The 24,849-nt window shown below is 49.0% G+C and overlaps 1 protein-coding gene across 4 annotated transcripts in view; it reads left to right on the forward strand.

Moving 5' to 3' along the window:
• The window catches only part of cacna1ia (calcium voltage-gated channel subunit alpha1 Ia), an 84,651-nt gene extending 61,114 nt beyond the window's left edge, over nucleotides 1-23,537 (forward strand). Inside the window, exons 13-37 of one of the 4 annotated variants that reach the window (XM_057015754.1) lie at nucleotides 83-200; nucleotides 302-457; nucleotides 540-627; nucleotides 1,245-1,393; nucleotides 1,466-2,170; nucleotides 2,665-2,765; nucleotides 3,361-3,484; nucleotides 3,638-3,706; nucleotides 4,327-4,505; nucleotides 4,594-4,720; nucleotides 4,944-5,069; nucleotides 5,160-5,249; nucleotides 5,335-5,527; nucleotides 5,726-5,877; nucleotides 6,392-6,501; nucleotides 9,241-9,374; nucleotides 9,570-9,640; nucleotides 11,190-11,268; nucleotides 11,674-11,795; nucleotides 13,148-13,552; nucleotides 15,696-15,842; nucleotides 17,647-17,781; nucleotides 18,447-18,651; nucleotides 18,885-19,030; nucleotides 19,162-23,537. In XM_057015754.1, coding sequence (XP_056871734.1) covers nucleotides 83-200; nucleotides 302-457; nucleotides 540-627; nucleotides 1,245-1,393; nucleotides 1,466-2,170; nucleotides 2,665-2,765; nucleotides 3,361-3,484; nucleotides 3,638-3,706; nucleotides 4,327-4,505; nucleotides 4,594-4,720; nucleotides 4,944-5,069; nucleotides 5,160-5,249; nucleotides 5,335-5,527; nucleotides 5,726-5,877; nucleotides 6,392-6,501; nucleotides 9,241-9,374; nucleotides 9,570-9,640; nucleotides 11,190-11,268; nucleotides 11,674-11,795; nucleotides 13,148-13,552; nucleotides 15,696-15,842; nucleotides 17,647-17,781; nucleotides 18,447-18,651; nucleotides 18,885-19,030; nucleotides 19,162-19,890 — 4,660 coding nt within the window. In that variant the 3' untranslated portion in view covers nucleotides 19,891-23,537. Of the gene's footprint in view, nucleotides 1-82; nucleotides 201-301; nucleotides 458-539; nucleotides 628-1,244; nucleotides 1,394-1,465; nucleotides 2,171-2,664; nucleotides 2,766-3,360; nucleotides 3,485-3,637; nucleotides 3,707-4,326; nucleotides 4,506-4,593; nucleotides 4,721-4,943; nucleotides 5,070-5,159; nucleotides 5,250-5,334; nucleotides 5,528-5,725; nucleotides 5,878-6,391; nucleotides 6,502-9,240; nucleotides 9,375-9,569; nucleotides 9,641-11,189; nucleotides 11,269-11,673; nucleotides 11,796-13,147; nucleotides 13,553-15,695; nucleotides 15,843-17,643; nucleotides 17,782-18,446; nucleotides 18,652-18,884; nucleotides 19,031-19,161 lie in introns of all 4 variants that reach the window. The other 3 variants (XM_057015753.1, XM_057015755.1, XM_057015756.1) reach the window with 3 other exon arrangements.
• Nucleotides 23,538-24,849: the final 1,312 nt, after the last annotated feature.

Consider the following 24,849-nt stretch of genomic DNA (forward strand, 5'->3'; position numbering starts at 1 on the left):
ACCTTCCGCTCTTTCCAGGGTAAAATTAAAGTCTTTGCTCAGTCTTGAACATGTAGAAAACTCATCTTGTATTGTGTTGTAGTATTCTGGGGATGCACATATTTGGCTGTAAGTTCAGTTTGAAGACAGAGGCGGGTGACACCGTACCTGACAGGAAGAACTTTGACTCCCTGCTGTGGGCCATCGTCACGGTCTTCCAGGTAGGGCAACAGCTTTGCAGTCTGCGTTCAGCCCAGTTTGTCGAGCCTGAGCTTTTTAGTAGGTGTGATATGTTTGAATCCCGTGTGTTGACACCCTGCAGATCCTGACTCAGGAGGACTGGAACGTGGTGTTGTACAATGGCATGGTTTCCACCTCGCCCTGCGCCTCCCTCTATTTCGTAGCTCTTATGACTTTCGGGAACTACGTGCTTTTCAATTTGCTGGTGGCCATCTTGGTTGAGGGTTTCCAAGCGGAGGTATAATGATCGCACTCGGCCAGCTTCAGATGCTGGAGCCACTTCCTGTGTATTAACGTTTGTGGTTTCTCTCTCCTAACAGGGCGACGCTAACCGTTCCTACTCCGATGATGACAGGTCTTCTTGTAATTTTGATGAAGATGATAAGCAGAAAGACTCTCTTCATCTCTCGGTATCTATGTGCTATAGTTTCACTCCACATTTTCCTTTCAGTTCAGGTGCCTTCCTGTATATCTGCTCCTGGTCTTGCACCCGGTGCACCCGTGTGTTGTGGCTAAACCTACATTTTAGCTGACCAACGTGTTATCAATATCAGTAGTCCCTTATATAATGTGTAGGGGTACCATGGGAACAAGAGTATAAAAGAAGCTACCAGCTTTTTTCATTTTTTTTTTCTTTAAGAAACAAAATGTCAACTTCGGTGTGCAGTATAAAGCAGCGTGAAGTAGTCATCTAAACATTTCTCTCCTGATATCAAATGTACCTTTTAAATGTCAGCTTACCTGGGTGGAACATATTCCGAAGGCTATTGGCTCCTTGAGACCCATTCTTGAGATGAGACTGAGATGTTGCAAGAGATATTGCTTCATGTCCTGCTCCTGTGAGGAGTGAAATTGACCAATCTCTGCTTCCTTCAGCGGGCTCTAGTGTAATTTTGCGACAGTGTAACAAGCACTGTTTGTCTGTAGCAGCAGCACGCTAGCAGCAGGGGTTTAGTGCTGTTTTCCTCTCTAAAATCTCTATTTCTCATTACTTTTCTTCCTCCTTGTCTTCACAAACTTTCAAACAGACCCTAAGATCAGTACTCTGACCCCAAACGGACACCTGGACCTGCCCCCGGCCCTGATTCACGGTGAGACGATGACGTTTGCTCTCGGGTCCAGGAAGAACAGCGTCATTTCCCTGGGTAGAGCGAACCTGGAGCAGAAAGCTGTGGTGAGTGCAAATAGCGATTTGCAACAGTAAGAACAGCAGAGTTTTAAGAGCCTCCCTCATTCTCTTCCTCAGTACCCTGGTTACCACAACTGGGGGCGCCCGCTGCCTCCCCATCCTCAGGCACTGTGGGCCCGCCGCTCCAGCTGGAACAGCCTGGGCAGGTGTCGTCCTTGCTCCTCTTCCTCCCCCTCTGCCAGTCCAGCCTTCACTCCCAGGCCTTTCTATGAGTACGGCCTGGCGGATCTTGGCGGCGTGGTCGGAGGAAGCCTCCGTATCCGAGGGCCCCGTGCCTCATCGCCACGCCGCCACCTCCACCCCGTCCAAACAGATGAGGAGCAGTCCCTCCTGTCTCCTCCTGCCTCCCATTCTCTCCACCCTCCCTGCACTATGCTCCCGGGCCACTTTGTGCCCAGAAGAGATCGCCGCGCCCTCTCCCTGGAACTGCCTCATCTACTACAAGTGCCCCCACACCTGGCACCGCCATCCCGCCACCTGCTGCGCCCTGTGGCGTTCCATGTTCACCAAAGGCAGAAGAGCTTCTCTGGAGGGGTGGCATTCAGCAGCGGCGGTGGGCTCGGTAGCCTGAGCGGCCTCGGGGACTTGCACCAAGACTGTAACGGAAAGACTCCTTTGTCTCAGGTTCTCCAACCCCGTCCCAGACACTCGGGCGAACAAGCGGAAGTTTTGAACCAGCAGAGTCACCTGGCGACTGACGTCTTTCCCCAGGTTAACGCCCGCATCAAAAACCAGGAGGACCTGGACGATGATCTGGACTACGTACGTCCATTTAAATTGCATTTGAATAGCTGAAAGAGACAGAAATTACATGTTGGGGTCGCAACTCTCAACCAATAGCTTTGGTGTTTACAAGCTCAAGGTGTCACCTCCAGCTCTGATGTACAGAAAGCCTGACGCTCCACCACCTGGACCTCACGGGAGTCCCATTGTTTTCGCTCTAAATAAGTCTGCGCGTGATAGAACCAAGGTTAATTAGACGCAACTATTTAGTCAGCGGGGGAGCCGCCATACAGACGCAGCTACTGTACGATGCCCTGAGCTGTTGCTGCACTATAGAACCGCTTCCTCGCTCATAAATAATTGGAATTATGAATGCAAATAGGCAGCGTCTTCCGTGTTTGTGTTTATTGAACGGCGCTACAGGCTGTTTGTTTACATGAAGGAGCCGACGTTGATGTTTCCAAACACCCCCACCATCGCCCCCTTGAGGAGAAACACATCACTCGTTCTTCCCATTTCTTCTTGCCTTGCAGAGTTTGTGCTTCCGCATCCAGAAGATGTTGGAGGTGTACAGGCCGGACTGGTGCGAGACCCGAGAGGACTGGTCCGTCTTTCTGTTCTCTCCACAGAATAAGTGAGTGCCCTTTTTTTGCCCCTCCTTTTTCGTCTGTCCCCCCCCCCCCAGCTCATCAATAGGAAGGATGGGCTTTTGAGCCTGGACTCCATTAGAGCATCGATTCCTGCTATTTAAATAACACAGAGATGTTTCCTCATGTTAGAGCTCTAGAAAAGAGGTTGAATGTAACACCACTGAGGTGAGATTCATGGGGCCGGGGGGGGGAGTGGTGGGGGGGGGGGTGGCTGCCTCGTGCCTTTAAAATAAAGAGGCTTTTAAACGTGCGGGCTCTGGTTCCAGCCTCTCCTCATGGTTTCATCTGTTCCAGTAAACACCACAGCAGACATTTAATTGCTTTTTGGCAGCTCTTCCATGACAATTTTTGAAATGCATATTTTCTCTGCCCCCCGCTCTCTTATCTCTCCATTTTCCTGTCGGGACGTACTCGGGAGTCTTGTTCTTCAGAGAGTGCCGTTAATGCAATTTGTTTTGATTAGAAAAGATGTAAACAAGGGCTGAACGAGGATGCCCCCCCCGTAAACTGTCTGGGAACCTTGGCGGCGGCGCGTCGTTTCTTTTTGTTCGCCGATGTTCTGATCTCCTCCACCTGCAGGTTCCGCCAGATGTGCCAGTCCATCATAGCCCATAAGCTCTTTGACTACGTGGTGCTGGTCTTCATCTTCTCCAACTGCATCACAGTGGCTCTGGAGAGGCCCAAGATTCTGCAGGGCAGCTTGGTAAATCCATCTGAACCACTCATTGCACACCTGCACAAGACAGTTTATTAATGTTTTCTGCAATTCAGCGTTTTCCAATTTGGGATTTACTGTCATAAACAGGGCTCCCTTCTCTTGCTAACCCCCCGTGCCTGCTTTCCTTTCTCTGCCCAGGAAAGAGTCTTCCTCACTGTCTCCAACTACATCTTTACTGCCATTTTTGTGGGTGAAATGACGCTCAAGGTAACAATTTGCAGTCGGTCTCTTCTTTATTACGGATGAACGCTGCGATGCAGCTGCATTTATGTCTCCCTGTTCGTTTCCCCGCACATTGTTCTGACTGTCCAGCCTCTCCCTTCACCTTTATTAGAGCGGCTGTGTGTGTGTGTGTGTGTGTGTGTGTGTGTGTGTGTGTGTGTGTGTGTGTGTGTGTGTGTGTTGGTCTGTCTTAGCCCTATTCAGAGATATTTGCATGTGAGTCCGTTTGTCTGTCGCCACTTATATACTGTAAGTGTTTTATGTTCATTTAACATCCTGGCATTTGGAGCCTCAGCTTATCATTGAGCGTCTTGATGTTACACACACACACACACACTCTCTGATATTTGGCAAACATCTTCAAATGTCAACTGCAGAACTTTACAACCTTAAATCCAGTTGCATATTTATTCCCATCAAAGCGGGGCCATTTTAGCTCCACAGTCCCCACAGTTCTAAAGACCCTGACACGGAGGGCTCGGTTCTTCTAGAGTTCCACTGTTAGACAAGACAGAAAAGCTTTAATATCGGGGGGATGTTGCAGGTAATGGAGGGTGTTGGGGGTAAACCCGCCCGTCCTCTGAGACCTCCCCTCTCGTGTTCAGGTTGTCTCCATGGGCCTCTACATGGGCGAACAGGCCTACCTGAGGAGCAGCTGGAACGTTCTGGATGGCTTCCTGGTCTTTGTGTCTTTAGTTGACATTGTCGTGTCCATGGCGGGCGGGGCCAAGATCCTTGGGGTGCTCCGGGTGCTCCGACTGCTCAGAACTCTGCGCCCGCTGAGGTACGTTCTCAGCCTGCTGGGTTCTTAAACCGTTTCACCTTTTTTGAAACTGAGCTGACGTTCGTTTGGTTTGACCGTGCGGAACCAGAGTGATCAGCCGGGCTCCAGGTCTGAAGCTGGTGGTGGAGACCCTCATCACCTCCCTCAAACCCATCGGCAACATTGTCCTCATCTGCTGCGCCTTCTTCATCATCTTCGGCATCCTCGGGGTGCAGGTGAGCAAAGAGAAATGCCCGAAAATGACTCTCCCGCTACCGTTCTCCCTTTTCTGACAGTTTTCCTCTGTTGGAGGAGGATCTTCCACCTCGTTGTTTATTTATTTACTCCCAGACAGTTTCTCGTCTCGCGCGAGGGTGCTTTAAAGGCTCATTTCTCTGTTTTTAATTAAATAGTCGGCCATCCTCAAACGTTTTGCTCTAATTGTTCCTCTACTGGCAGTTGTTCAAAGGCAAGTTTTTCTACTGCCTCGGTCCCGATGTCAAAAATATCACCAACAAATCGGACTGTCTGCAAGCCAACTACAAGTGGGTCCATCATAAGTACAACTTTGACAACCTGGGACAGGTTGGTGTTTGCGTGTGTGTGTGTGTGTGTGTCGTCTGCTGAGCTGTGTGTGGGTTTTTTGCCTCATGCTTGTGTTCTGGTGGAATTCAGGCTCTGATGTCACTATTCGTACTGGCCTCCAAGGACGGCTGGGTCAACATCATGTACCACGGCCTGGATGCTGTGGCTGTGGACCAGCAGGTACCCAGAGTGCTGCGCCTTGTTTTTACAGCTGGAATTTTCAAGCTAGCTAAGAGTTCTTCTGGTTCTTTTCCTTCCGTGTCAGCCGGTGACCAACAACAACCCCTGGATGCTGCTCTACTTCATCTCCTTCCTCCTCATCGTCAGCTTCTTCGTCCTCAACATGTTTGTGGGCGTGGTGGTGGAGAACTTCCACAAGTGCCGGCAGCACCAGGAGGTGGAGGAGGCCAAGAGGCGTGAGGAGAAACGGCAGCGGCGCATGGAAAAGAAGAGGAGAAGTAAGAGCGAGGGCGGCCGCGTCAGATAGCATAGTGAGATTGAGGAAGTGATGAACCTCAAACAGGTGACCAGCGAGACTTTCTGGGGTTCACGACGCTTCTTGACTCATCACAATGACTCAAAGGAACATCCTGGAATTATGTTTTAAACTTATATGCAATATTTGTTCATTTCGTTTGCGTTCTTTTTAACGACAGAAGCCCAAAAGATGCCCTACTACGCCAGCTACGGCCACGTGCGCTCAATGATCCACACGCTGTGCACCAACCACTACCTGGACCTCATCATCACCTTCATCATCGCCATTAATGTCATCACCATGTCCTTAGAGCACTTCAACCAGCCTCATGTAAGATGTGTGTGTGTGTGTGTGTGTGTGTGTGTGTGTGTGTGGGTGTGGGTGTGGGTGGGTGTGTGTGTGGTGGGTGTGGGGGGTGTGTGTGTGTGTGGGGTGTGGGTGGTGGGGGTGTGGTGTGGGGTGTGTGGGGGTGTGTGTGTGTGGGGGTGTGTGTGGTGTGTGTGTGTTGACTCTACTGGCAAAGTGAGGCCACCATCAAAGGACTGTTTGAAGGTTAAGACATGTTTTAAGATTGAGGTTAAAATTGGGGTCACGTTATGGCTATCGCTATGGTTACGGTTAGGGAGTTAGCTGGGATGGTTAGGGTTAGAGTGAGGAGCTGGGTAATGCATTATATCAGTGAACGTCCTCACAAAGACATAAACATGAGGATGAAATAGAAGATGCTCGGTTGTCTCTGGTGTGTGTTTTTATGGGAGTGGGTGCAGTTTTACTGTTTCCCTCACACACACACACACACACACACACACACACACAGCTCCCTCTTTTAACATTCTCTTTTCAGTCCCTGGATCTCGTCCTCAAGTACTGCAACTATTTTTTCACCTCCACGTTCGTGCTGGAATCCATACTCAAACTCATCGCCTTCGGTTTCCGACGCTTCTTCAAAGACAGGTACGGAGTGTGTTTGTGTCGTGTGTTTGTGTCGTGTGTTTGGGCCGATGCGATGCTGCTTCAGGTTCCTGCGCTGCTGGAGAGGCTCCATCAGGAAGCACAACACACACTGTGCAGGCTGCAATAAGCCGGCCCTGTGGGGTTGTTCATCAGTTATTACAGTGCTACGAAACTAGCTTTTTATGCTAAAACACAGTAAAACAGCACCACCTTATATTTATATTATGTGAAAATGAAATATTCCTGCTTCCATCTGTTCTCTCAACGTGCACTATAATCTCAGAAATTAGCGTATAATATAAATAGCGGCCCAGTAAACAGTTATTTCGCTTAGATTGGCTGTAGCGTTCGCTTTGATCATTAGAAACGGAGCGAGGGATAAGACAGATGACGATACAGAGGATTAAGAAATATATTTAAAGTGTCGCGGTGTTAAGCTGCTATAGCGTCAACGAGCCACCGTTTTCAGGCACACATCATCCCTCTGTTTAGCTTCTGCGAAGCGTAAATAAAAAATATGGTTATTGACACACAAGGTCTGCGGTTCGTTGTGCTTTGACCGACGAGGTGCAGCCTCCAAACAACCGAAGAACTTCCAACGCACTTTGCTAATTGGCATCGATTGGCGAGCATTTAATGTCTGTGGGAATAAGAAAGGTCAAACTGTTAAAGGTCCAAGATGGGAGATTTGGAATAATTGGCTGTCGAATGGCAAAAGGATCTTTTTGTTCCTCGCCAGCCACCGTAGGAGCTTTTATGGGCTTAAAACAGACGCCTTTCCATTTCCTTCCTCTGATGCTGCTGAATCCAACATGCATTCAGCTTCAGATTTTTACAAGTTTTTACAGGCAAATCAGACAGTAAATCCCATCCAACGCAACTTTATTGACACAGCGTCGGTGACAATCAGACAGGAGAGGGAGGCCGCGACAGACACGTGCGTTTTGTTCATCACAGAAGCTCTTCTGGTCCGTCTAAATTGGACACCGTCCTCTCTCTTTGACCTCCCTGAGGGGCGCGCCCCTCGCCCACGTGCACTCACTCCAAAGCCCGACCGGCTGACTTCTCACCCACCCAGACGTGCACAATGAGCAGGCTGCTGTCTTCTTTCCCTCTCTGAAGGATGTGAAATGAGTAATTAGAGGCAGGAGCAGATTTAGCCGCTTGTTTTACACTGATGGCAGTTTAATGTCGCTGACCTATTTTAGCTTTAGCGAAGATAGAGAGACATAGTTAGAGAGAGAGAGAGAGAGAGAGAGAGAGAGAGAGAGAGAGAGAGAGATGATATACGGGAGAGGAAGCTCGGCTGATCAAAGACCTAAAGAGGAGGACAAAGGAGTGATGAAAGGAGGACGAGATGGGTGGATATGAAGATCATTTATCAGGCGCTAATCAGCCGGTACTTGGTCTGCTTTTATCTGGCGTCAGCAGCAGCCGTGCGCAGTCCGGGGTGACGGAGTTCGAGTTCAGCACGCGGCGTCCCCCCTCCCAATGGCGCCCTTTCACTCGCATTGATGGCTTTGATGTGGTGACGCCACAGAGGCGGCTGATCAACGAGCGGCGGCCCTCTCGTTCCCAACGTCCTCGGTGTTGGTATTTTCATGCAAATCAAATTAAGGAGGGAATGGAAGCAGATCCGTCCCTCCCGTGAGCCCGTATGGATTTTAACAATTAAAATGTTCATGCGGAAAACTTCAGTGTTTCAGTGTGTACGAGTATGAATAATATCATATAGTGGCCTAAGCATGGCTGTGTAATCACATTAGCATCCTCAGCATGTGCTTTAGCTCACTTAGCATAAAATGGTATCAACTTTGACATTCATTAGCACCCCTTCCAGCTATAAACATCACGTTTTTAAGTATAAAACAGAATTTGAAATTCCAGTACTAATGTATCTGCATCAAACATCTGGACTGGAAACATCTGGACGGCTCCACCTTGCAGAAAAATTCCATTTCCATGTAAGCCCACTGGCTGAGGGCAGGGATTCAGCTCCCCCTCTGGATACATGAGATCTCCCATGTCCCCCGGGGAGCCACCACCAAAACGATCTAACTCCATCGTTGCCCTTGAGCCAGGCGTCTGTAGGGTTCTCCCGGCTTCGAGCGGACACCCCGGCGTATCCGTCTCATTTCGGTAAACATCTGCTTCCCATCTGTTTTTAAGCTGGGAGAAGAAATCACCTGATGGGCATTTTGCTGCACATGATGAATTTATTTAGGGCTTTGGGGGGGGGGGGGGGGGGTGCTCTGCTGCACGCGCATCAAGTAAAGAGTCAGGAGCAGCGGCGGCTGACAGTGGCGCCCCTGGTCCTGACAGGCTGTTGGTACCGGTGGGATGCATCAGATATAAACGATCGTTAACATCTTATCACAGAAGTGTATACTTGACAGCGATGCTAACATCTGTTCGCTAGCTTTGGTGATATTACAGGACAGCTGATAATACACAGATTAGTGTAACTCAATCTCAACCTGCACAGAGAGGTGGCTAGCATTTATAGCTGCTCGCTAATACTAAGCTGTGCAGCTAGCTGTGAGGCTTTAAGGCTACGGGCATAGGTGGATATTTACTTACAGGTGCTACTACAGCACCGGCACAGCAGAATGACTTATCTGTGAAGAATTATAATCCCAGATTCATCAGTAGGATGAGGTCGCCCAGTGCTGAGCAGCCATCGCGCGGCAGCTGGCGCGGCGCCACACCTTCAGCCACACCAGTGTGTGTTTGTTGTAGGTGGAACCAGCTGGACCTGGCCATCGTGCTCCTGTCCGTGATGGGCATCACCCTGGAGGAGATTGAGATCAGCGCCGCCCTCCCCATCAACCCCACCATCATTCGGATTATGAGGGTGCTGAGAATCGCCCGAGGTACTTCAATCCCTCCCCATAACGAGCTAACGCCGCGGCTACTGCAGGTTCTGCTCCAGACACCAGCGAAGCCCTTCGGTTCAGGATTCTGAATCGTCTTGCTCGGTTACAAACTGACCTCTGGGTGATTCAACCTTTCACTGAACCGGAGGGACGCACTTGAAACGTCTCCTTCTCTGTCTCTCGATCACGCAGTGTTGAAGCTCCTGAAGATGGCGACGGGGATGCGAGCCCTGCTGGATACGGTGGTTCAAGCCCTGCCTCAGGTAAACACTCACCCGTCCTTTACACACTCCCAGAGAGGAACCTCGAGCCCCGCTCGGTCCACAGCCACATTAGCACGAGTCCTGCTCTTTTTTTGTCGTGTTACAGGCACTTCCTCCAGGTGGGTGAGTCATCTGTGCCACAGCGTGTTAGCCTGGCACGTGCACACGCCGTGTTGTCTTGTTTTCACTCTCAGCTCAGTTGAGAGTAGCCAGACTCCCGCTGCCGCCACAGTGGGCTCCAAACAGCGGGGGCTTCTTAAAACAGCCCGCAGTTCCTTTGATGGTGAAATATTTTTGTTTGTTTGTTTGTTTGTTTTATAGGCAGTCAAAAGCGGACTCCCCGAGTTAATTCGGGTTTATGCTTGAATTGAGCGTGAACGCTAAGCTAATAGCGGTGTGTGAGTGTTTATGAATCAATAACGGTTGTGTAAACATGCAGTGATTGTTTTTAACGCTGAATTTAAAGCCCTCTGCAAAGGCTGCAGGGTCCTTTTTCACTAGTCTGACAGGTTTTTGCGTGTATTTAAAGTCTCATAGTAGCTAACAAGCTTAGCTTTGCATTAAAAGATAATATCTTGCTAATCTTTATCGATGATAGTGTCTGCTCACTGTCAGAGATTCCTGCCAAACAATTCTCAGCTTTGAGGCAGAAATTTTTTGCGGATTTTGCTCCCAAACTGGAGCTTTGTCAGTGTTAGCATTCTGGACAGAGGTTCAGCGCCAGACGGCTGCCTTATTTTTGGACACAGTCCACAAACACACACTGTCTGACCTCCTGACCATCTGCTGAGACGGAGCAAACGCAGGGAGGCAGATAGCGCGGCAACGGGCAGCGAGCTGAGGCGCCGGAGAACAGGTTCCTTATCTTTCTTTTCTATCGATCCCTCACTCATTAAGGCCGAGCCCTTTGCTCCGTCCCGAGAGCTCCACAGGAGGTAATTAAAACCGAGGCTAATTAAACCGTTCTTACGGGGGCCATCCGTGCAGTCGCGTAAGGCAGAACCCGTCTGAACCCGTCAGACCCGTCAGAACCATCAGACCCGTCTGAACCCATCAGAACCGTCTGTTAATGATGACGCTCATTTCTACACCTTCAAAGGAGGCTTAAGTGGACTCACCTATATTTTCCTTTTCTTCAGCTCCTTAAGCTTCCTTACGTTTTTTTTTTCTCGTGACTGACTTGATTCTAATTTATAGAGAGTAAATTCTTTGTGTGTTTCCAACCTTTTCAGGGTGATCAGCACATTACAGGTGCAACCTGTCGTGGCTAGTGGCGACACTTACACTGCCACCTACAGGCGGCTCTTGTAACTTCTGAAGGTGGCTGCATGGAACGGTGGTGAAGTTGTGTGACGGCGTGTGTGTGCGTGTGTGTGTGGACTCACTGGGCATCTTGAGAGGTTTAAGATAAGAGTCAGCAATAATATCAACCCAAATTTCTTTTTATCTGTGACAACGGTGGATTCCGGAGCTTTTTCGTGGGCTGTTTTTGTACAGTTTTCACCGAGTTTTCACACTAACGGCGTCACGCCCCTCGTGTGTTTTGCAGGTGGGTAACCTGGGCCTGCTCTTTATGCTGCTGTTCTTCATCTACGCCGCCTTAGGAGTGGAACTCTTCGGAGAACTCGGTAAGTGCTCAGACAGCTGTTTACATGTAGAGGACCCGGCAGCTGGGTCACGTAGGGGTCAAAGTTGGTGTGAGAGAACTAAACAAAACACTGCAGAAGAACGTGCTGCACCATCAAATGAGATTCCGCTCTTAGGATACGGAACACCTCATTCACCGCTAGCTTCCACGCTACAGCAGGTGAGGCCCAGTGGCACCACTGCTTCATCTGTTAGAACCGGGACGGAGGAGAGATCCGGGCGCAGCCTGTCTGAGATGAGGCCGGAGGGCGTCCTCGTCTCATCTGATCCGCCTGTTCTGGACAAGCGACACGATAGCTGCAAATCCCGTTGACGATTTCTCCCCCTGTTCCCTTTATGTCCTCCTCTCACCCCCCCCCCCTTCTCTCCTCCCCCCTCGACCCCAGTTTGCAACGCTGACTACCCCTGTGAGGGTATGAGTCGTCACGCCACCTTCGAAAACTTCGGCATGGCCTTCCTAACCTTGTTTCAAGTCTCCACGGGCGACAACTGGAACGGCATCATGAAGGTAGGGAGCGCTCCGGATCCTCACACATGAGGCCAGATGGATCCTCTTAACACTGATGAAACCGGAATTCTGCTGGCTCAGCAGATATCCTGGCCGGTTGGCACTGGGACGGCTGCGTCTCATTGCACGTGCACTAACCCCCCCCCAAGCACAGATCTTTCACTTTGGCTCTGAATGCTGCTGCTGCTAGGTGAGGGATGGGGGCTGCACCGGTGCGTGTCGGCTCTGGACCATTAAACGCACCCTGGATGAAGGCGGCAGGGATCGTAGTGGGCCGGGAAGCCAAGCAGCAGACCACAGCTGCCTCAAACTCTCACATAAATCACTGCTTCTTTTTTAGCTTTCTTATTACCGATGAGAGAAGTCGACCTGCTCGGCAGGTAAGACTGAGGGCTAATTAGCCAGGGAGCGATGGTATAGAAAATGGGAAATAATGAGGGAGGAGAAGGCAGAACGGGAGGCACAGGCGCTGGTGGAGATGTGGGGGGAGAAAATAAGTGCCCAGTTATTATCCTTCCTCCTCTTCATACAGCAAAACTGAAAACAGGAGAGAGGAAGGAGATATGGTTGAAATATGTGAAGAGATGAGAGAGAAGGGGGGGGGCAGAGGTGTTGTGTGAAGAAGCCCAGTCTGTAAATGTCCCGACAAATTAGGTCGGAAAGAGCGGCTTCAGCTCTGAGGGCTAGAGGAGGTGCAGGCGGTCACAGCCGGGGTGGCGGCGCCGTCCTCTTCCTCCAGACAACACTTGTCACTTCTGCTTCGGCTCCAGCTGAACTCCTCCGTGCTGCTCGTCCACGATGGCGGCAGCAGCTAAATATCAAACACGGATAACCGGAGAGGACGCGAGCGCACGCAGCAGAGCCCTGGAAGGGCTTAAATTATGAGCGTTTTATTATGATGTCGTGGCTCAGAAACAATGAAGAGTTTGGTGACAAACTAATATCAAACTAATATAAAAAACCCTGTTAAAATGTAACCAGCTGCCAAGTATCACATCACCTTCAGCTGCTTTAGCTTTAGCTCAAGCTAGAGTGGAAACCTTCATATAAGCCAGTGTTTAAAAGCTCTCATAATAAACTGTGTTTTTATAGTTCTAACCTCAGTATCCTGTTGATTCCTTTGCATAAAATAAGATATTTATATCAAAAATGACACACGAGTGCAGGGATTTAGCTGTAACATGTTTCTGGGGATGCCCTAAATGGACAAACCACCAAGTTTAAGACCTCTTCAGCTCTAAGTCCTGGAGCTGAGGGCTGTTTTTGAGGTCTTGAATAAATAAAAATGTCTGTTTACTTGCACAACCCTCCGTTTGACCTTGTGACCCTTTGTCTCCCCCCCCCCCCCCCAGGATACGTTGCGCGAGTGCCCACCCGACCACAACACCGAGGTGGACTATAACTGCAACCCGAGCCTCCAGTTCATCTCGCCCATGTACTTCGTTTCCTTCGTGCTCACGGCGCAGTTTGTCCTCATCAACGTGGTGGTGGCGGTGCTGATGAAGCACCTCGACGACTCCAACAAGGAGGCCCAGGAGGAGGCGGAGATGGATGCAGAGATTGAGCTGGAGCTGGCCCAGGGCACCCTCTGTTGCATGGGCGCCCCCGGCTGCGGGGGTGCGAGGGCGGACAAAGGCGCTGGGGGCGCGGCGGCGATGGCGGAGAGGGGAGTTTCCAGAAGAGAGAAGGGCGACGGAGTGAGGGCGAGTCAGCGGCCAACAGCCCCGCCGCAGCCAGGAGTGTACTCGCCGTCACAAGTGAGTGTGTGTGTGTGTGTGTGTGTGGTGTGTGTGTGTGTGTCTGGCAGATGGGCCTGGCAGGAATATTAAAATTCCTTAGTGGGTCCAGCGGTGTTTTACTGCAGCCCATCCTCCGAGCAGGAATCAGCTTTATAAATCAGCAGGAAAATTTTGTATTTTGTCTCTTTGTTATGTCTGGAAATGCGTCTGGGCGACACGAAACGTGTGATTTTGCACAATCCCAGCAGCCGCTGGGTAACGAAGCGTTCGGACCAGGACGCACTGCTGTTCAACGCTGTAGCGCAGAAAAAGTCCAAATTCCATCCACTCACCAGCGGGGAGATAACAAAAATAAACCGAAAATTCAACATAAAGGATAAAAAACAGAATTATTGGACACTGTAAACATGGCCTTAAGAACACTTTATTGTTGTTGTTGTTGTTGTTTTGGAACGTGAACGACGTATCTGATCATTAGCATAATACGTTTAGCACCACATTTGCAGTAGCTCAGGGACTCCTCAGGGAGCCTCCCTGGGCATCAAAACCTTCCTCCTTTGGTTTTTAGTCATTCTTAAGAAGTTTTCAGTCCTTTTAGGCTTTATAAAGTGAAACTTTGTGTGCTGGCGACCTGTTGGCAGGCTACATTTGACCGCCGCTGCCCGCAGGAGTCTGAGAGCTGACGCTAGCAGGAGGCGTCAGCGCGGAGACGCGTGTGACGGTGACTCAGCAGCCATTAGACGTCTCACCTGAGCAGAGTCGGCTGCATTAAGCCATTTTTAGCCCCGGCTGGTTGACAGACAGAAGCACGATGCAGAAACAGATAGAATGTAGCGCATTCTATGATGGCGTCAGCTAAAATGGCTCCAGCTCCTCTGGGAGTGGAGGGGTCCCAGGGAGAGAGCAGGTCTGGAGGTACAACAGCTGACACTGACAGTCAGGGAGGCTCAGTAATTAATTCTCCCTCCCTGTCTCTCGCGCCCCCCCCCTGCTCCCTGTGGACAGGCCCTGTTGTTGTCCACTAATAGAGTCATTAATGGAGGCCAACATTCAGGCCACCGCCGTCAGTCCAGCACGCTTTTTCCTCCAGGCTGTGCACCAGCAGACTGAGGTACCAGAGGACTGACTGGGCGAGCCTTTAAACGGGCCTGTGCTGCAGCCCCTCGGCTGACAGACGCCTTCGCCGCCGGCACGTCTGCGCCGCAGCGCGGCACCGGCGCAACACGTCCTGGTCTATTTATATCTGCGGAGTACAGTCGCGTGGCTGATGAGCTCCTCGCCCCCTCGTTCTCAACATCACCAGCAGCTGAGCGATCGTATCGGAGCAGCCTGAGTCAGACGTGTGTTTGCGTAACAGATCTAAGAGTGGACCTATGAACCGTGTGTGTGTGGGGGGGGGGGGGGGTGAAGAGGCCTTGTTCCACCGCATCTTTATCTATCAGTGTGTCTGTGTTTGTGCGTGTTGTTATAAATAACAACAACAATAACAGAGGTGTTATAAATGTTCCATTGGCTCCCCCAGTAGTTCCCCATGTCCAGTATTTCCTTTTTTAGCTTCCCCTCTTTCTGCCTGAGTGGGTTTCTTCGGTAAATCGGCTCTGGCAAATGAGATTGGAGCAGGGAGGGATCAGTCCGGTCAAAGAAAAAGCCTTTCTCGATTGGGTCCAAATTGCCTTAAACCCAATAACGCTCCGAGCGCCCAGGAAATGCCTGAATCTCCAATTGATTCAACAGCATATTGAGTATCTTAATTGAGGTGATTTATCAAACGTAACGGCGCCACTATAACTGCTTTAAGGCTTTCCAGGGGAAACTATGTGTATTTTTTGGTTAATTAGGGTTTGCAGTTATTTTATCGGGGAGGTTGTTTTTCCGAAATGGAAGGAGATTTATTCCCACGGGCTTTGATAAGTAGGTGAGGTGGGTTTGTCCCGGTTTATTGGTCTGACACTAAATTCCCGTCCACAGGCGAATGCATGAGAACACGTGACTCTTTACCTTGCCCAGTTCTATTACCCGATCACGAGCCTCTGCCTTTTCCCTGCGTGTTCCATGTCTCTGCATGTCCGCATGTGCACATGTCTGCGCCTGCGTGCGACTCCTTTGCCGGCCTGCGTCCCGTGTGCGTACGTGTCCTGGTGCGTGTGTGCGTGTGTTCCAGGAGAGTCAGTGGCTGGACAGTGTGTCCCTCCTGATCCAGGACACGCTGGAGGGGGAGATGCTGATGATCGACAACCTCTCCGGCTCTGTTTTCCACCACTACTCGTCTCCGCCCATCTGCAAAGACTGCAAGGGCCACCTGCAAGAGGTACCCCCCCCCCCCCCAAACATTATTACGAAGGGCCGAGGACGGTTCACAAAAGAAACAGAGCTGCAGATGTCTGCCCTTTCTCAGTGACGTTGCTTTCAGTCTGTTCGTAAATGTGAACTTACAACTGCTTACAAGGCATAAACAATTGTATTTATTCTACTCGGGAATTCATTTCATCCCTTGTGTTCCGATGGAGTCTAGTTTGGCAACGTAATACTCTACCCTGTGCACAGATCAGGGCAGCAGGCATGCCGATTTGCATGTACTCATGGACAGACACACACGCAGGGCTTCATTCATCGCATAAAGAGTCTCCAACGGGAGATTCTTCAAGCCACTGGACGGCAGAATTACGCTTCAGCTCCAGAGGGGAAACCAGCCCTTTACTGAGCATAACGGCGGAGTCCCGCGTGAGCGGAAATGATGATTAATGAGGCCCAGCGCATGCACACATACAGTACCAGAGTACATCCCCGCAGCGCACGCATGCTCGCACCTTGGGTTTGCATTTTGAGGACTTTTGCACGGTGGATCCGATTCTGCGTGAACCTTGGAACGCCGAGGTGCTGCTGGTCTACAAGAACTGTACTCTCCACTTTTCTGCTGTCAATTCTGCTCCCCACCTCCCTACAGAGGCTGTCAAACCATCTCTCTTCCCTCATTTTACATGTTTCCTTGCTCTGTCTGTCAACTGCTCTGCTGTATTTGACTCAATTTATCTCTTATCTGTCATGCCTGTGTGTGTGTGTGTGGTGTGTGTGTGTGTGTGTGTGTGTGTGTGTGTGTGTGTGTGTGTGTGTGTGGGAAAGAGTGGAGTATTTGTCCAGTTGCTGAATGGGAGTCTCAGGTCGAAGCTTGAGACTCGTTACTGAAGATCTCTGCACAGAACATGTCGCCCCTCTTTGTCGTCAACCGTTTGTCTCATTGTAGCTGTTACAAAACGAGCTGCGTGTCCACGCCTGGGAAAAAGCCGGCGCATTAGACAGCATTTGCACCTGTAGGCTAAGCTGTCTGACTCTAGCGTGTTTAGCTTGAATATTATCTTCACAACACTGATTTTGCTGCTTAGACTCCAGCATTAAATAAAACAACTCCGGCTGCAGTGAACACCTGTTCTTCCACCTGTCCCTGAAGGCAAAACCCTGGCACACAGGCGCAGGGATGCTCGTGTTTTCCTTGCCTTCTGATAGCTGTTCCAGCCTGCAAATTGCAGAGAGCTGAACACTGAGATGTGGAAGTGCTGCAAATACTGTACGGTACCTTCACACGGTAGCAGAGCGCTCTTAATGAAACAGGGCCTCAACAAGCTGCCCCTGCCCCTTTCTTCATGCTCAGGGGGTCAAGGAATGTTCATTTATTGATGCATATCAAAGATTAATCCCTCTTATGGACCTCATTGTCCTTCTAACCCGCAGGCTTCTTTTATTTTCTGCATCACAGCAGCACCCAGAACCTCTGAAATTCTGGAGTGTTTGCTGGTTGTTCTGCAGAAAGAACCAAGAAAATCTAATATGAAACTAATTCAGGGTAAACAATATATATATTGGGGCTAAGGTCTCAATTTGATGCGACAAAGGTAGCTGGAGCAAACGGGTATATGATAGTAGCAGCTGAAATGAGTGTCCTCACACCTCAGTTCATTCAGCGATGTTAATCTTTTAGCGATGATGTATGACAGCGAATCGCTCGCTAATGAGAGAATTCCCTGCAGGATGTCTGCAGCGACCGCCACCCCCTCTCCCCTGTCTCTTACTTTCTAGTTTTGAGGCATCGTTAAATAGATGAAACCTTTTTGCAGCAGATCAGGATGGCAGAGATTGAGCAGGCGTCGCTGAGGTCAGAGCAGCTATCGGACAAGTCCTCTTCCCCCGCCCTGCCGGACGACCTCAGTCTGGACGAACATACCGCCTTTCGGCTGCTAACGCGAGAGGCCACGGTGAGTAATACTGTTATTACAAGTGGGATGGGCTCCAGAATACGGATGCACTTTGGGCTCCAAATCTTTCTCATTTTTGGGTAGCGCTTAGAAATATCTATGAAGAATCCACCTGCCACTTAGTTGCTATCAAAGTGACTCATGTGGCCCCTCTCTTCCTCTTGATTTAATCTTTTCAGTCTCAATTCTTGTCTGGTAATTCAAGAACTTTTCAGACCGTCTGTCATCATCCACTTTCACCTGTCCTCTGTAATGGGATATCATCTTGAAGAAGCTGGACCTGTGTCACTAAAAGAGCTGCAGCTTATTAGAGGAGAGAGAAAAGGCAGGGAGGGCTGAGTGGGGGTTACAGTTCTTAGAGGGATGATACATTAAAGCTGCCTTATCACCTCGCAGCACACGCCAGTGGGCATTCATCCAGGTTTCTATAAGGTCACTGAAATAAGGATACTGTAACAAGAGGGGGAAGATACACCGCAGTTCACATTCAAGTAGGTTAAAAACAAAGATAGGACATTAAAGATGGAAAGAGGAGAAGCAGCACTGAGAATGTTGATGGTTTTGATTCAGCTCTGGACAGAAAGCCCCCTTCAGAGCGGTTTTCTTTCTTGTTAAAAAAAGAAAGGAATTGCCCTTCATTGTTGAATTGTCTATTCCTCTTCCAGGAAAGATGCAGCAGTGACTCCCACGGCTCTGCAGATGCTGGGGGTGTAGGAGGTCACCAGACTCAGACTGTGGTCCAGACACAGGTGCAGGGGTCACACCCACCCTGCCCTGCCATCAGCCCCGGCGTCGAGATAAAGAGTGCCCTGCAGGAACTGGAGAAGCACTCCCATCACTTACGTTTGTATTCACCTCACTGTAGCCCTGGTGAGTAAAACAGATGATCTGAACTACTGACAGGCCAATTGTGTGTAGACCGAGTGGTACATTTCTGAGAGTTATTCCAAAATCTTAATCCCAATTTTCGAGACCACGCAGCCATAACTGCCCACAGCAGAAGGAACTATTGGGGTGGTGCTGCAAAGGTTGCTCTCCCCCCAAGATGGTGTTTCAAATACCAACAACCAGTATCATTTCTACTCTTCTACGTTTCCCTGCAGAGTTCTTCCACCCTGCACGTGCTGCAATCCCCGCACCCCCCCGCAGTAGGAGCCTGCGGTTGACACGGGGTCTGAGACTAACCTCTCCAGCTTCCTGGGCTTCGCTACAGTCCCCAGGAGCTCATAGCAAAATGCTGTGTACACAGGTATGGAATGAAGACAAGTGAGACAGAAAATAGAGACAATGATGGTTGCAAGGCTCTTTATTCACTATAATGGCAAGAGAATGTGCACTTAACGACTTTATTTTCTGACCCAACTCCACACCATGTTTCAGTTCCCGTCCCATAGTGACTCATCGCTTGCAACTGGCAGCTCTGAGGGCAGTCTGCAGACCACCTTGGAAGAAGGACTCAGCTTCAGTGTCTCCCCACCACAGAACCTGCAATTTCCTTTGCCCGCAGTTCCAGTACCACTTGTGTGCCCTCTGCAGCTACCGGAGGACAGCACAACCTTTTCCTCGCCAGTACAGATCCTTAGGCCCAGGCTCAACCCTTCATCTTCCCGTACCCTCCGAGCCACCATAGGTCACCAGCGCAGCCAGAGCAGTGGCCGAGGAAGCACCAGCCCGGGGTACACCCGCGATGACTCTATTGACCCATCAGACGAGGATCTGGGCATAGTCATCGGATCGTCAATTGGCGGTTGTGGATCTAGTCAAGCAGGCAATAGTGAACACTTGTCAGAGACGATGAGCAGCTTATCGTTGACATCACTGTTGTCACCAAACTCCCTGGTGTCTTCAGGAAGTGCAGTAAAGAAGTGCAACAGCACAGGTAGCCTGGAACAAGGCGGAATGCTGCTGGCATCCCGGGGAAGGGAGGGCCGCCGGGAGATTCTAGGCCTAAAACTTAGAGACTCCCAAGGTTTCTTGGCCAATCCTTGGACGGGGATACACACGGATGCAAGAAGAGGAAAGGGAAGAGGAGAATTGGGAGATGGGGGGAAAGGATGGGCTAAGAGCTCGAGCCAAACCACATTAGGGCCTTGTCGAGAGAATAGATGAAGCTTAATGTTTACCCTTTATATGTCTTTCCATTATTTGGATCAAGCCCATCACCGCTCCTCTCCATCTCTCTGCATCCACCAGTGAGAGAGAGGCTTAACACATGATATATTCCAAAACCATCATTGTGCCCATCCACCCCTGTTTTTAACACGACTAGCAGACCTTTGTGTTGCTGCCTTGGTCTTGGTTGTAGCCTACTGGTAAGTTCTGTTGCGAAGGTCATCGGATGAAGGTCGAAGAACCTCAAAAAGTTCTGCTCCGAAACCTAAAGGATACTCAACTTTGAGGAGGTGCCTCGACCTGGATTACCTTCCTCTTTGTCAGTCTGGGTTTGTTGAGAGGGGCGAGCCGGCGTTCCTGCCAACGGAGACCACAGCGTGTCGAAGAAAGAGAGGAGGCTGAGCAGAGTTCATATCAACGTGGAAGAAACGCTGAGGAAGGTCCTTGTTTGGCTGGACAAGCACGCAAACAGATCTATCGTCCGTTTGGCAGGGCAGAAAGAAAAGCGCAGGTCCTACTCACGCTGGCATTGGACCCTTATTGAGTCTAGTCAAATTTAAACCAGAATGGGAGACACACATCATTGTGTGGAAGCACAGCGCTTCTGGGTTTGAGGGCATGAATGCAATTCTTCTCATCACTTCACCGTACCTTCTGTATTTTTGAGACAGGAGACTGGTATTGACTGATGAAACCTTTGTGCCTCTGTCAACTTAGTGGTGACTGGCAGTGGAAAATGAAAGAAATTGACGGAGTGCAGAGGCAGAACTGTGCATGGAGTGACTCGTGAAATTGGTTATTTTCCTTTCTATTTCCCGTGTCTTGTATTCAATCAAAAATTGGTATATATCAAAAAAAAAAGAAAAAAAAAGGTTTGAATGAACGCACGTTTTGACAAAGCTTTAGATGCCATCAAAAAGAAAGAGGAATGGTGTCGCGGTGAGTCTGGGGAGAAGTGAGGGAAGTAAAACTCTAAGCACATTCCTTTTGACTCTACTTCCTTGCATTGTGCCGAAGATGTGAGAGGAATGGACAAACCCCAAGAGTTGCGATGGACCTTGACTGCATGATGGAATTGCATTAAACAGAGATTTTTTTAAAATCAATATTCAGAAGTGTATCAGATGTCATGTCAGTCGATGATGATGTAATTTCTACACCACTATTTTTGTAGACAAGAGAATAGGCACGTCTAAGTTTTGCCCTTATTTGTCGCTGTTTAATTGAACTTGTACGATCTCTTTCACTTGTTGTCTGGGACTTTTTGTCTGCCAGTGGCTTCCATTTTTCTAACAGGCTTTTTTTTACCAAAAAAAAGTGTGGCCATTGTATTAAACAACAAGCAAAAATTTTTAAAGAGTTTCAAACTTACGAGCGCTGACGTGGTTGTTCCCTCTGGCACATATCTCTTTGGGAATGCCTGATCCCTGTGCGTTCCTCTTGTTATTCCCTGTTTTTAATGTTCCGGGGAACATCCAGGCATGGGAACAGCCATATTCACTCAGCACGTAAGCATCACTTTGGCTCATGGACGCTTCCTTTTTGCACAGAGGAACCAGTTTACTTTTATCTTCCTGCTGACAACCATGACTGGCTTCATCCATCTATGTGAGAGCTTTAATTTGACCTGTAGCTCATGGACGCATTCCTCAAGCATGGATTTGGGAATGCGGTGCGGTATGCCTATTTATGAAATGAGACCCTGATGCATTTTCTCGTGCCCACCTCTCTACATGGTACAGGATGTTGTAGCAATGCTGTCATATAGTTTGAGCTCAAAAGCTGACAATGAAACAAAGAACCTACATTTGCATCTTTTAATGCAAAGTTATTTATTTTTTTGACTTTTGATTAATAACGCCATCATCCAAAAAGGAGATGCTCATTATTTCTAAGCCTGATCCCTCGAGGTGTATCGACTGTTGTATCCATCTTTCCCTTCTTTATTTCTCAAAAAGATTGAGGCGTCGTCAGAACTTTTGAGGGGTCGCTCTCTGTTTTGATCATGCAAAATCACTTTGATGACTATGTTTTACCGCACGTTGGGGGATGGCAAAGACTGCGTGTGTGTGTTTATGAAGCGACTGCCTTTTCCTGAAGATGTCGGCCTGATTACCTGAGAACAAGAAGAAGAAGAGGGGAAATGTGAAGAAACCAAGGGCTGTTTTAGCTTCGGAGACCTTGTGTAGATGAACATGGCATCAAAGGTTCGAGCCTGACTACACAGCAATAAATGTTCTATGTGTGTGCCCCGAGTTTGATCTCTTGGAACACAAAAGTATTTGTTGCTGTTTCTGCGATCCGGTTAGACAGCCGTGTTCGCCTCCGAGTTTTAATTAAAATAGATTTTTAGGAAATGATACAAAATCTAGCTGTAAAGGTGTGCTCAGTCTAAAGCCACGTTTACATGACAACAAAAGTTTTTGGGTTGTTTTTTTTTGCGTTTTCAAAAGCACTCTGTGTTCACACGAGAGATGGTGTGAAAACGATGCTCACCCAGATCCACGATAACAACTGAAAACACTGTAGAGAGCATGCCGGGCCAGTAGGTGGCGATGTGCAGCAGAAAGATTGTGATGAGGAATATAACAAATGCGTCTCCAATGGTCAGAGTACTGACACAGCAAATCCACCTTTTTTGGAGGCGCGATAACAAACCTAGCAGAGTTAGCACAGCTAGCAGCATACATGTTGCTCGGTCATCAACTCCAGCTGTTGTTCCTGCATGTGCGCGCTACCTTTATCTGAAAGAGTAATGCACGTGCCCCACGCTTCACCGGTTTCACTGTAAACGCCGCTCCCTACTGACGCGGAGACTTAAACACTTAAAAACTTTTCGGCAACAAAAGTGAATCGGTTCCAGAAGTTGCTGATTCGGACACTCTGGGCACCTTTCTCGTGTAAACAGAACACAAAGAAAACCTTGTCGTCATGTAAACGGATGCTGAAAGGGAATTGGGGGTGGGGAAATGCTCCAAATGGTCAACCACAAACTTGGGATCCACCAGCCAGGTAACCAATGTGTGGAATGCTGTTGAACATCGGAGAATAACGATTTTAGCATTCAACCTGTTGGTGAACAGAGGAGCCAAGGTTGCAAAGTTGGTTTCAATCAAGGTTCTCTAGAATTTGTGGGACGGAGTCATACATCATCGGGGGCCTCACCAATAATTCGATCAACTGATCATTTGGGAATTCAGACAGGAATTCTGGAACGCACCGACAGCACCTGAAACTGCTTCCTCCGGTTGGACAACAGTCAGGCTACTATCACCTACTGAAAAAAAGTCCAAGAGCATCAGCCAGAATGCAGAAAAGCAGCGGTGGCTTTCTGACCATCCACTCATCTGCCCACTCTCAAGCTGAGCTCATCTGACAGTCATGGCATTTGACCCCGCGGTCGTTTATTATTGGCACACAAAGAGACTATATCTGTGTCTGAGGAGCGTTTTCTTTGTAGCCAGAATGATGGAGGGCCTGGATACCATCAAGACAGTTTTCCTTACAAATGTATGAATTTACCTTCTGTCCAGTCTAAACAAAGCTTACTAATGTACATATTTGTACTGTACCTGCATATGTATTTTGTCGCTACGGCTATCGTGATATCATTAGTATGTATTTTAAAAGGAGTCGTCATCTCAGTGTCTCCCAGACATTCATAGATACATATCACACAATATCACACTGTTTACATTAACACGCTCAAATGATTGTTGCTCAGGAAGTGGATCAGAACAGCCCAACCTGTCAGAGCGGATGTGCAGAGTTGGTGTAGGAACCAGAGACGCTGCCGACAGCCTGTCATCGCCAGCCTAGCCCAGCGGAGCTGCTGGTGCGAGAGAGCGCATTAGGCATGCATGCTGAACTCTGAAGTGTTGTTTACCCCGCAACATCTCTCCAACCATCCAGTCCTCCGACTCCACCTCACCTGACCTCTCGAAACCAGCTCTCCCCTGTAGGCCCGCGTCCTTCAAATGTCACGGCAGGAGGGTGGAGGTGTGTGCGTGGAGTGTTAAGTGTATGCAACTGGAGACAAGAGCCTGCTGGGGCCAACATGTCGCCGCCTCGGCTGACTGCAAGGGTCCAAACTTGTGAACGGCGGGGGTATTAGTTCCGCTCCAAAGGTTATTTTCTGTGAGGCTCCTTTAACGTTTTCCTCTTTTTCGGTCAAATATTTATGGCGTTGTGTTGTAAACTACGGCCAAAGAAGAAGCCTTACCTCAGAAACACATCTGATAGAGGTGGGAACAGCTCCGACCAACTTCTGGCAACTTGTTTTCATCAGCGTTTCGTTCCCTCCCCCATTTTCTTTCTGTGGGATCGTAGATTCAAAAGGTAAATGAGGAGTTTGTCTTTAGTTTGCTGCCACCTAATTAGTCCGTAAGTGTCTGATGTGTGCTGGTGTGATCTGGTTGCTACCTGCGCAGGGACATTAAAAGACTGCTAGCTAGCCGCGGAGTTTCTGCCTGAAGTTCCGTTGACTCCTGTGGGTTCTGCCATCTTTGTTTCACTTGGATTTAATCCTGATGCAGTTTTATAGGATTGTGTTTGAAACATCGCATTAACCTTCAGTTTTATTGATTCTGGCAGAGCGTTGCCCAGCCCATATTCTTTCCAGCTCTTTCTTTTTTCCCATTCTGTCTCTCCCACAGGTTCAAGGAAATAAATGTTTTTTTAGAATTATGGCTGCCACATATTTATAATTTGCAGTCACGTAAATCACAGTGTACCTGGACCTACTCTGATTTAAAAATTAGAAAATGTGCCGAACAGCTTTCAGCAGGCACCTTTATTTTCACTGGAAACAAAAAAGAAAGAAAGTCGTCAGGAAACTGAAAAATCAGCCACTGGCATGAAAGCAGAGTGGAGCTAAAATGAGCGGCGACAGCGGCGCTAACAGCTCTCACAGCTTTAGTTGTGTTTGGAAGAGTGCGAAAAACTGCAGAAAGAGAG

This window comes from Takifugu flavidus, chromosome 18 (assembly GCF_003711565.1).
Source record: "Takifugu flavidus isolate HTHZ2018 chromosome 18, ASM371156v2, whole genome shotgun sequence".
Taxonomy (NCBI): Eukaryota; Metazoa; Chordata; class Actinopteri; order Tetraodontiformes; family Tetraodontidae; genus Takifugu; species Takifugu flavidus.